We start from the raw sequence: 11,159 nt of genomic DNA, 5'->3' as shown, positions 1-11,159 counted from the left end.
CCACGTTCATTGAAGTGTTTTATTACCAAAGTCTGCTGTAAGAATTCTGTCAGGTTGAACAAGGAGGCTGCACAGGAAACTGAACATGGCCAATTCCTGGAGGGTGTCATGGTTACGGACATGAGTTATTAGTCTCTGCAAAAAGACTGAATGGGACTGATGAAGGTTCAGACAAAAGTAACACATTTCACTTCCCTGGCGTTCTGCATCTTTGCCGGTCGATTTGGAGAAACAACCCGAGGTTGCAATAAATAGAAAAACTCTTGACTAAAAATTGCTTAATTTTGACAAAAATATTGGGTGGAGAAAAAACAAATTTAAAGCTTATACATAAACATTTACGAAAGACTTGAGGAGGCACACGAGCAAAACGCAAGACATAGAAGGGCTTTTTTGCTGGAACTTGTAAGGACTAAAGCACAAAGAGCAGCTTCGGAAAAATCGACACAGTGCTTGAATTGTGTCAAAACAGGATATTGCACTGACTGTACCCGCAAAATACAGTAACTCTCTCTACACTCTAAATAATAGCTTATCATCCAACATCGTCGTTTTGTAATCGATTCACAAAACAGAGGGCCGAGGGAGGAAATCGAAACACTTCCAGTAGCGCCTGCTGTGGCAAGTTCATAAAACAGTTACTTGACAGAACTGTAGCAAAGCATAACCATAGACCCCAAAACAACTGATCAAATGGGTTTGAGCCGACATTTTAAGCACTTCAGACACGCATACGGTTGTTTCTCTTCTCTGTTGTGCGAAACAAGTGCCGACATTGAAAACTGGGTTGGGTGGGGCCGAGCAATCAGTAGTAAATAAGACACCAGTCTAGTTACGTTCAGGCTGTTTCGTGGTCGAAGGCATGGTGGGGGCTCAGAGGGGCTGCAGGACACTTCTCCCCAAGTCCGAGACATTGCCGGGGGCCTTCTCCATTTCGGACAGCTGCTCAAACACATCCCTGGGAACACCCGGTAAGGGGGGGGGGGGGGGGGGGGGGGGGGGGGGGGGGGGGGGAGAGAAATATATATTGGTTATGATCAAATCAATTGCCGACGTCCAAATCTAGTTTTCCTGCCCGAGCAGAACATTGTGTCATCACTGATTGAGACAGCAGGAACGGGTTTGAACCGCCATCTCACTCACAGCGATGAAGTCCGTCTCCTCTAACACGATAACTCACTCGCGTCACTGATTAGACACGGCAAGTGCATTTGGAAGAGGTCGAAACAACGCCACTCTTGCAATTGAATCATTTTGAAATCACGTCTGTACTGGGTGAATCAGAAAACTGCTACCAACTTACTTGTGCATGTAGAAGAAAATGTATCCGCTGCGGTCGCGCTCCCGCTGGACGGCCGCCTCCTGGGTGCGCGACACGTCCAGGTCGTTGTAAGTCAGCCACGACTGCTTCTTCATGTCGTAAACGTCGCTGATGTAATGGCCTGACAAAAGAAGCCACCTGCTTACCGTGCATTGCCAAAACAAAAGGAGCATTTAAGAGCAGAAAGAATATTCGGAGTCTCTCACCAGAGGTGGAGCTGCTCCCGATGTGGCTGACGACACTGATGAGCCGAAAAGAGTTGGCCAAGTCCCCGCACTGCGGAAGAGATGCCACGGGGTCTTCAGAAACACAATCGCTCACGTCGCCACGGATGAATGCGCGCTACCTCTGCGTTCCTCTTGAGGCTCTCGACTTCGGCTTCCGTGTATTCCATGTCGAGCACGTCTTCGTTGCCGGAGTCGTCGTCCGAGCATATGTGCTCGGGCAAAGAATTGTTGAACTCTGTCAGAGGGACACCACTGTTGATCTCATATTTACGACATGTTTGCGGCTTTATAAGAAACGTGGTGGAAAGCGGAACTTTGAATTGCTTGAATCTTTTGGCAGCTGCCAATTTTCCCCAAATGTCGTGCGCCAATATATGGAAAGGCCGGTTCCCACCTTGCAAGCTGAGCTCGGTGGCCCTCTTCAGATCATCCGCCTCTCTAAGCTCTTGGGCTTCCTGTGTGCAAATGCAAAGAAAACAACAAATTAGAAACGAGAGAAAGATTCCTTCCAAATGCTTCTGTCCCATTTACACCGACGTACGTGCTCCTTGAGGCTTTGAGCCAGCGCTTGCTGCAACTCCTGATCCTCCCTCTCCTGATCCAAGTTGTATTGCTGGACCCAATCAATTTCGCCCTGTTGGCCTTGCGAACCTTCTGGGGTTTGGTTCTCTTTGTTCTCGTCCATGGTCAAGTCCAAGGAATCCAACACGTCTAAATACAGGTGCAGGTGCAACTTAAAGCTCTCCACCCAGTATGCGGCAGGGGGTCAAATGTGGCCTTTTACACACACACATACTTGCGGGCTGTTTGGCGTCCGTCTCCATCAGCTCAGCGTGATAGGCCAGTTCTTGGGCATCCGTGTCGCCGAAGCCCGTGTCCGGGCTGCTCGTGGGCTCGTCGTCCAGGACCAAAGGCGGCGCGGTGACACCGGCCTCCTGCCGACTGAACTCTAGCACCGCTTCTAACATTTCATCGTCGTTGATCCCACTGAGATCTGTTGGATCTCCCCGCTAAGAACAACGAGAACTGCATCAAGGAAAAAACAAAAAGCAAAACAGGGGAAGGGGGGAAAAAAAGTCATTTTCCCCTCCAGGAACCTTCACCTCTTCTGGTCGTTCATCATCTTCTGGCAGACTGTTGCTGATTCGTCGTCTGCGGGCGGTGCTCGCCTTTCTGCAAAGCTTCTCCTCTTCGGAGTCCGAGTCCACTAGCGCCGATGCGTTGTTGCAATTAACTGTCTTCCCTGCGAGCTTCCTATAACGCACACCATCAGGATCTACATTGAAACTGGCTCAAGAGTAATTGTTCACTGTTAATGCGAGCATTTTAACACCAGACAGAGAAGGTTATTGCATAATCAGCATTTACCGGAGAGGAGCCATGGACGCACTGAGTGGCTGGGATGTTTTGAGTGCTCTGGACCTTTAAAGAGGATGGGAAAGAAAAAAACAAAGCATTATTTTTCAGTAAAAAGGGTGTGAGTGTGTGTCCTGGAGGTCTTACGCTTGGGAACTCCAGCCGAGAGGGATGGGGGGTCGTGTGGAGTCGGTGCAATGTGACAGTAGGGTCAGGTAGCGGGGTATCACCACCTGCTGGCCGAGCTTGCTGTTCAGAGACAGCTGGGCGTTAAAATTGTACCTTTTCAGATGAAGGATGAGCACTCTGCAAGAGGAGGGGGAAAAAAAAGTCAACTGAAAAGCCACCGCTTTTGTTCGTTACTCCTCACATGCTCATTTGCGGCTTACCTGGGTAATTTGCTGAATTTGTGTGTAACCGTGGCTGCTTTTCTATTGCACTTCTCACAGGAATATTCAATTTCCTCCAACTGCAAAAGGAAAACATTCTTTTGAACTTGGGTATCTTGAAGTCTTTCCAGAGAGGGTTTTGCAACACAATGGGGAAAAAGAAGGCGGCGCCGTTTCCACTCCCAGGTGAACTGCAAGTTTTGTCTTCAAAACCACCGTGCACTTTGTCTCGTCTTAAAGTCTGTTAGCTTCATGCTAAGACGTAACAGGAAATGCCATAGGCAGGCTAATGAATAGCATTCCTTACTGACTGCTCGCACCGACAACAGGAGTGGAAGTTTCTAAAATAATAATCATAATAATAATCATTTAAAAAAAAATCTACAGGATCGATACGAAGTGTTGTAGTGTTAAAGATTGCATCAAAGTAGATTCACCCTGAAAAACAGATCCAGGGAATCTTGGATCGATCGAAGTGGGAGGGTCTTCTTCCTGCGAGGTAGGTCGATGGACAGGTCGTTGAACTGCTCGCGCTTGATCAACACTTCGCCACAACTGCAAAAGACAGAGTTAGAAGTCTTCGCCTCGTTCGCCATCAAGCTTCCGGCCTCACCTTTTGCACGTGATGGTGTGCTGCACTTCGAAGGCCATGTTGACAGCCACAGGGCAGGTGTAGATGCGAGAGGTGTCGGCTTCTTCGCCGGGATCCGGCTTGGCCGCAGATGCCTGACTTTTGTTCACTTTCTCCATGTCGTCTTTCAGCTGGTCCAGACACTGGCTGAGAAATTCGTGAGCGTCCTGGTGGTGAAAAAGCGGCACGACACAAGACAACTCTGTTCAAACAAAAGTGACCCGTGAAAAGATTTGTCTTTGATGAGGTGGCCATTTTACATTCTGCATATTTCCAGAGAAACGCTCGGCGGTGGATGAGATGGCACTTTTCACTTTCCTCAAGAGGTCCTTTTGCGTTTCCGGGCAACCCACGTCCTTCTTGGCCAGAAGATGAGCAAAACGACTGGACGCACATCACAACAAGTTGAAGACAAGGCGGCACATTTGGAGCACGGCGCGCCCAATTGAATGGAAATGCACTTTTGTGGGGCCTACCTGAGCAGCGCATTGGTGGGTACTTTCTTCCAAGGGATGCTCTGCCTCAGTAAGTCATTGGAGAAGGACGGGAGGCTCAAGAGTGACTGCAGAATGGAATTCATGTAGCAAGTGTTGCCCAAATTTGAAAACCTGTCAAGCGTTCACACATCGAACAGCGCCGTCAGCAGAAAACCTCAGCGGCGGGCCAGGGTGGCCTCGAATGCGCTAAACCGTTACCCTTGCAGGGGAGGCTGCGACTGGACTGCGGCCGAGGGCCTCGGCTTGTTCCAGCCGCCGTAATCCAAGGAGGGTCGCACTTTCTTGGAAGGAGTGGAGTGAATGGGCAGCAGGAGGCTACGCTTGGCCGCGGGTGACGCCGATGTACTCGTGGCCCTGAGATTTGGGAAATGTCGCTCGCATTGACTGGGCGACGTCAAACGAACAGGGACGCACGCTCTTTGCGGAAGACGCGCGGAGCTGACCTTTCTGAAAAGGAGTGGCCCTGGCTGTAATCCTTGGTCACGGATCCTCTGCTGTAGAATGAAGTCGGCTGGAGGGGAGTCGTTGAAGTCAGGGGAGCTGAGAGGAAGTCAAAAGAATAGTGCTGAAAGATACTGCGCAACACGTGACACCGGCGGCGAGATGAAATTGAGATGGCACTGCTGGGGCTTTTACCTAAACTGCGATTGTCCTCTGCTTGCTTCAGTTTTTCTTTGAAAAGCAACAAAAACTCCCTCGATGGGTCCGAAATGGCTTTGTTGTTGCTTTGAAGAAGAAGAAAAAAAAAAAAAAACACTAAGAACTTTTTTTTTCCCTTTTCTTTCAAACTGATACAACTGCACACACACTGCATTAGCCCCCCTGCTAGCTTAATGCTAATACATGATGGGAAACGCACGCACAAGAGGGCTACTGAATATTGTGTATCCACAGTTTATCTTTGCAATTCTGTTCAAGTGTGAATGACTTTTACCTGGAGGAGTCATTTTCCTTGGGGTAGTCCTCAGTCAAGTCATTTTCAGAGGCGAGGTGTCGCTTTCTCTTCTCACTCCTGGACAAAACAATGATTTGCAAACAAAACAACAATTTGCAAATAATTCAAACATACTTGAATGCTTCTTTGAGACACCAAAAAGGAGTCACTTCCGACATCAATAGCAAAGCAAACATTCAACGTGCCGGTTGTCGGAATGTCCGGCTCGAGTAGATGTGGAGGCGGCTCTGCTCGAGCTGCACAGAGGTTTACGCGGCGTAGAATCCTCCCGTCCCTCGGCAATCTGACGTCTTGTTGTTATCTGCGAGATGTTCAAAGGCCAAACCCTCCGATTACAATATGGCTCAACTTTATTTAAGCAGAAGTGATTATTCTGAAAATAGTAAACACTTGCAGAGAGTTGCATAAATAAAGCGTTGCTATTGACCATTATTGCTTATTGTGAAATTTGAATGCCAGTGCTCACCTGTCTCTCCGCAGTGGGACTGATGTCATTCTTCAATGAGCGGCGGGTCGGCAGACTGAAGTTTACACTTCCATTAGATGATTTTAAAACACCTTAGAAAGAAAAGAAGAGTCTTGGTTTTTGCAGATTTGACAACTGGTGATTTTGTTCTCATATTTTTGTAAGGAAGGTAAAGTAATAGTACAGTAACAGCAAGTAATAGGCCTCCCATTACTTGTCTTTCCTTGCATTAGCTTTTCCAGATAGTCATTCGTCTTCCGGGCCAAAGTGGAAGACATCTGGTCCAGGACGATCAACCGGTTGTCCTTCAAAGACAGCGAGATTCGGTTCATGCCAAAGGAGACTTTCTTCACATTTTGATTCAGCTGGGGGTGAGAAAACAAATGACAATTTCATTAATTACATTGCTTTTTATTTTGGAAGGCATTCGACAGTCACACCAAAATGTCAATGAAGGCAACTTATCAGAAACAACAATAGCTACTCATACACAAAATAAATTAACCCATCGCTGTTGTATGGCAATTTGGTCAAAACAATGGCAGATCCACATGATGATTGTGACTTGATAGAAATAGAAATGGTGCTTTAGCAAGCAAAAAAAAGATAATAAAACATACTTGAATCCTTCCAATATTACCTCAAAGGTTTTGCCATAGCCTCCAGAGCTGAATTTCAAACTCAACTTGACTTTGTTGTCCTTTTCCAGGATCTCAAAGGTGCCTTCCCTCCAACGCGAGACGCCGACATCATCGCCGGTGTAGCGCATCTTCACAGCGCCGCCACTGGACACTTTGGGCACTAGGGTGGCCATGGCTTAGCGATCCCGTCGGTGCACTTTGGAGGTTGTGGGTCAATCGAATCCTGTGCGTAAAAAGACACATCCAAAGTAGATCTTCTGGCCACTTGCTCAACTCAAATCAAATGAAGCTCTCGTGCAAAAAACTGAAAGACCAAGTTCAAGCGAGCTTGCGCAGCGTTAACACGTTGCATAAAATGAAAAAGTACAGATACAAATACTTCTCTTAAAGTCCACGCGAGTCAAGTTGTGCGTCAATTGAACAACTATCTTCTCTGCCGCCTCGTGACGTGAGGGGTAAATTAGCACGACGCCTGTCCACTCCGTGACCGCCGCAGGAAAGCGGAGCGAAAAGGCGACCAGACCGAGCACTCGCTCAATAAAAGGAAATTCTACCAATAGAACTTGGACACGTATTAACAATTTCAATTCACAAGAACCCCGCGGAGTTGCCCATTAAAGGGGCAATAACGTCCTCTCGGCGACACGCATCGAATGGAAGGATGGAGGGAGGGCCGACATTAGCGCTTCGGCTACTAAAGCTAACGTGGCTAACAGGCTAATTTGCCTGCCTGCCTGCCATATCGGGGAGGTGAAAACGGTGACCTGGTTTTACACTGCATAGCTCGAAATGTGATTACCTTCTGCTGGTCTACGATCGCCCGGGAACGTTCACTATCAAAACGTCGCTGTTCGGATATCAAAGTTTGTTTCGCCGGCATTCACCGCCGGCGATTTGTATGCTATCTTGTTGACACAGAGGAGAGGACTCGCAGCGGCGTATTACGATGATGGCGGGAACCGAAATTTTACCCCGGAAACAAATAAATACCGCGGAAATGACGCGAGGAAACGGTGTTCACTTTGCGCACTTCGCGTCGGATCACGCGATACTTTACTAGCTATTAGCGGTTTTGCTGAACTCGAAAGTGGAGACCGCCTTTTTGTTTTGCGACGAAAACGCCAATTCCAAAGTATTGTTTGCGTTTGCGGGACGCGAAGACCAGGGCGCAATTTGTTTCTCCTTTTGGTTGTGCCACGTTGAGTTGTTTGTATAATGTAGTGTGAACATTCTGCTCCAGCGTGAAGACATGAGTTGCTAACGGCTAGTTGCGGCTAACGTTAGCGCTAACAGTTTTGTCAACTTTACCTGCACTCGCCATTGAAATTTTTATTTTTTAAACTAGCCCCACTAAGATTGTGAGAATGCTGGCTACGGGAGCCGTAAGTTTTTTTTTCACCATTTGTTTTGTAGTTATTCAACTATTGTGCTAAATGAATGCCCTTATTTTTGTAACAACCAGACAGTCACTCCCACCGTTTTGCGTCATGCACGTAAATTCACAGACATCATTTTTTATCGAGCAAATAAATTTCACAAGTCAAAATACATCATTTAAAACCGGCATACTAATAGTAATGTTGGGTTAAGCACAAAGCTTTTAAAAGCACACCCCTTTTCCGACGCAAATGTCGCTTGTCTTTCCCAATCGTTATTGACTCAACTCAAATATATTACATTAAATACGTATTGTACAGCTTATCTGATAAGATACGTTCAAAATAGCGTTGACCTATGATAAGCCTTATTTGTCAGTGTTTCATTTGACAAATATCAGTTTGTTACTCCTACAAACGGTGAAAACGTACCAATTTCTGGAAAACGTCTCAAAAGTCAGTTGTGGCTGAGATTTTAGAAATGACTTTTATTACGGAAAACATGTTACAAATTTCAATAACGCTTTAATCCTTTGAACATTTTGGAAGAAGGGGCATCAGAGATGGTAGTCAGATTAAGCCCTGCTGAACCTGATGTCATAAAGGTTCAAATTATTCCTTTGTGCTTCCAAGAAGCACAAAAAGGAAAAAAGTTGATCCCTTGAATTACATATTAAAACAAAATGGTGCATAGAACAAAGTAAATTGTCAGTCATAAAAGATGACCCAAATTTGACAAAATGTGAGAATAGTGGTGGGATTTTGAAAACGTCCATTGAGATGGAGCGGTGTTTTACTGAGGGGGTACAAAAATGGCACATTTGTGACTTTCTCTGGCCTTTTGACAGGCTGTCACCAACGTCACAGCCTTGGCTCAGGTAGACCGGGAAAAGATCTACCAGTGGATAAATGAACTGTCCAGCCCCGAGACCCGAGAGAACGCCTTGCTGGAGCTCAGCAAGAAACGAGAATCTGTGCCTGACCTGGCCCCCATGCTCTGGCACTCGTGTGGCACCATCGCCGCCCTTTTGCAGGTATCCGTCCAGCCGCCCGTCACACGAGCTTCACTTCGATCGTCTTAAGTTTCTCGCCTCGTATTAGGAAATCGTCAACATCTATCCCTCGATAAACCCTCCGACGCTGACGGCTCACCAGTCCAACAGAGTGTGCAACGCGTTAGCGCTTCTCCAGTGTGTCGCCTCGCACCCGGAAACGAGGTAACGCACGTGATTTCGTCCAACAAATTCATCGCCTTTTTTGGCGGCTAATCATAGCTGAAAGTTGGCTTTTTCTCTCTCTCTCTCTTTTGAATGATATGCAAAGCATTTTGGTGAAATCATTATTTGAGTAATACTTTGAATAAAACCTAAAAGAATGAATTTGAATGCCTTTCACCTCTAGGTCGGCCTTTCTGGCAGCGCACATCCCCCTTTTCCTGTATCCCTTTCTGCACACAGTCAGCAAAACGCGCCCGTTCGAGTACCTGCGCCTTACCAGCCTGGGTGTCATCGGTGCGTGCACGTTCTCCACTTTTCGACGTCTTTGCTTGCCGTTTGTCAGCCTAAGCAGCCTCTCTGTCGTCACGACAGGCGCTTTGGTCAAAACAGATGAGCAGGAAGTGATCAACTTCCTCCTCACGACTGAGATCATCCCACTGTGTCTACGTATTATGGAATCTGGGAGTGAACTCTCCAAAACGGTACGATACTGTTTACATGCACGCCTGCGTTTCAGCCAAGGCTTTCCTCAAGACAAGTGATTTGCCAAAGAAGATATGTGATGGGAAATGTGCTTTTTAATAGAAACAATCTGGCCAATTCTGAGAGCAACTTGTGTGATTTGAAATGAGTTGAGAAAAAAGTGAAAGTGAAATGACTTCTTACAAGTACTTTGGGCTTCAGGGCGTCGCTGGTCTCTAATGTCTCCGTTTGGTCCGTTAGGTGGCCACGTTCATCCTGCAGAAGATCCTGTTGGACGACACTGGGCTGGCCTACATCTGCCAAACGTACGAGCGCTTCTCCCACGTGGCCATGATCCTGGTGAGTGTCGGTCGCCGCCGTCTGAAGCTCGCGGCGCGTGACGTTGCTGCTCCTCGTGTCTGCAGGGCAAGATGGTGTTGCAGTTGTCCAAGGAGCCTTCGGCGCGTCTGCTGAAGCACGTGGTTCGATGCTACCTCCGCCTCTCGGATAATCTCCGGTACGTAGCGGAGAGGCGTCGTTCTCATTTCACCTGAGGAGAAGCAACTGGGAAGATGAATACTGTGTAGCCATTGAAGATGTCTACCAGTGGGATCTTCAATACAAGGTCATCCTTTTTGTGTCTTCAGAGCCAGAGAAGCTCTGCGGCAGTGTCTCCCCGACCAGTTGAAGGACAGCACCTTTGCGCAGGTGCTGAAAGATGACACAACCACCAAGCGTTGGCTGGCCCAGTTGGTGAAGAACCTCCAGGAGGGCCAGGTGACCGACGCCCGGGGAATCCCCTTGGCCCCGCAGTGATGCTGCGAGAGTCGCTCGTATGTTGGCCAAAAGCGGTGCTAAGACAGGCTGTGCGGTGAAGGGCTCCGTTACTGTCGATGACATTTGGTTTTGACGTTTTGCTCACATTTGTGGCCAGCCTCCTGATCTCCACTGGCATGGTTAGATGGAAGACCCGCCACTAGTGGGTATCCTGTGTTTTGTTTTGGTTGCCTCAGTTTTGGAAGTCTATGAATTGTTTTACGGTTGAATGATCAAAAGGTTTTGTACCAAATCATGTCTGAAGCTGTCAATATTGTACCTTCAGTCCTGTTGTAAATAGCAAATGTCAACGTTTGGCTAAATACTAGCACACAAACGACTGCCAGCCCTTCCAAAATGTTTTTGCCAATTTTTTTTTTTCCCCCGAAATTTTCTTTATGTAAGAAAAACACTTGAAATAGGATTGTTCATTTCAGATTAATAAAACTTCAAAATAGCAAATTGTTGTCTTTTGTTTTTTTAAATCAAATGTTCCATATATGAAGACAGACTGACTGATTCAGACTAAAGTGACAAAGTTAATAAATCACTTTTTGTGCAATGAAAAAGTCAATGCCGTTTTGGGTGGATATCATCCCAACATGGCCAGTGCATTAGCGCACCATGCTACCATATAGCCTCCATTAGCCTGTCAGATGCATTTGTCTACTCTCAACGCAAGCTCTTCCGAACTAAGTACATGCGCTGCATTCTTGCCAAATAGCCTTTTACGAGCAAGTCAATATTGGAGTGCATTAGTCGGATTGGAAAGGAGTCTGCATTTATGGCATCCATAAATACATTT

At 46.9% G+C, this 11,159-nt stretch overlaps 2 protein-coding genes across 6 annotated transcripts; one reads left to right on the top strand and one right to left on the bottom strand.

The window, feature by feature from the left end:
• Positions 1 to 8,313, bottom strand: LOC148393811 (ubiquitin carboxyl-terminal hydrolase 37-like). 3 transcript variants are annotated; one of them, XM_088383843.1, is made up of 24 exons: positions 8,292 to 8,313; positions 6,483 to 6,706; positions 6,057 to 6,207; positions 5,843 to 5,934; positions 5,562 to 5,677; positions 5,356 to 5,433; positions 5,058 to 5,146; positions 4,865 to 4,961; positions 4,620 to 4,775; positions 4,401 to 4,532; positions 4,185 to 4,308; positions 3,907 to 4,091; positions 3,731 to 3,848; positions 3,294 to 3,373; positions 3,052 to 3,210; positions 2,917 to 2,970; positions 2,652 to 2,802; positions 2,345 to 2,558; positions 2,090 to 2,259; positions 1,943 to 2,003; positions 1,668 to 1,783; positions 1,528 to 1,597; positions 1,304 to 1,442; positions 1 to 958 (listed from the first exon to the last, which is right to left on the bottom strand). In XM_088383843.1, exons 2-24 carry the CDS (start codon positions 6,654 to 6,656, stop codon positions 874 to 876), a joined length of 2,811 nt encoding a protein of 936 aa, XP_088239969.1. In that variant the 5' UTR covers positions 6,657 to 6,706; positions 8,292 to 8,313; the 3' UTR covers positions 1 to 873. The 3 variants fall into 3 exon arrangements, with proteins under 3 accessions (XP_088239969.1, XP_088239968.1, XP_088239971.1); XM_088383842.1 differs by lacking the exon at positions 8,292 to 8,313 and adding an exon at positions 7,283 to 7,470; XM_088383845.1 differs by lacking the exon at positions 8,292 to 8,313 and adding an exon at positions 6,863 to 7,220.
• Positions 7,113 to 10,816, top strand: cnot9 (CCR4-NOT transcription complex subunit 9). 3 transcript variants are annotated; one of them, XM_088383856.1, is made up of 8 exons: positions 7,113 to 7,274; positions 8,708 to 8,893; positions 8,961 to 9,076; positions 9,261 to 9,370; positions 9,449 to 9,558; positions 9,800 to 9,898; positions 9,964 to 10,055; positions 10,186 to 10,816. In XM_088383856.1, exons 2-8 carry the CDS (start codon positions 8,852 to 8,854, stop codon positions 10,352 to 10,354), a joined length of 738 nt encoding a protein of 245 aa, XP_088239982.1. In that variant the 5' UTR covers positions 7,113 to 7,274; positions 8,708 to 8,851; the 3' UTR covers positions 10,355 to 10,816. The 3 variants fall into 3 exon arrangements, with proteins under 3 accessions (XP_088239982.1, XP_088239980.1, XP_088239981.1); XM_088383855.1 differs by lacking the exon at positions 7,113 to 7,274 and adding an exon at positions 7,501 to 7,865; XM_088383854.1 differs by lacking the exon at positions 7,113 to 7,274 and adding an exon at positions 7,498 to 7,865 and having other exon boundaries at positions 9,261 to 9,558.
• Positions 10,817 to 11,159: the final 343 nt, after the last annotated feature.

Source organism: Syngnathus floridae, chromosome 8, assembly GCF_059516105.1.
Source record: "Syngnathus floridae isolate MCC-2025c chromosome 8, RoL_Sflo_1.0, whole genome shotgun sequence".
NCBI lineage: Eukaryota > Metazoa > Chordata > Actinopteri > Syngnathiformes > Syngnathidae > Syngnathus > Syngnathus floridae.
Note: the sequence above shows the minus strand (reverse complement) of the source record. Positions and strands in the feature narration are given on the sequence as shown.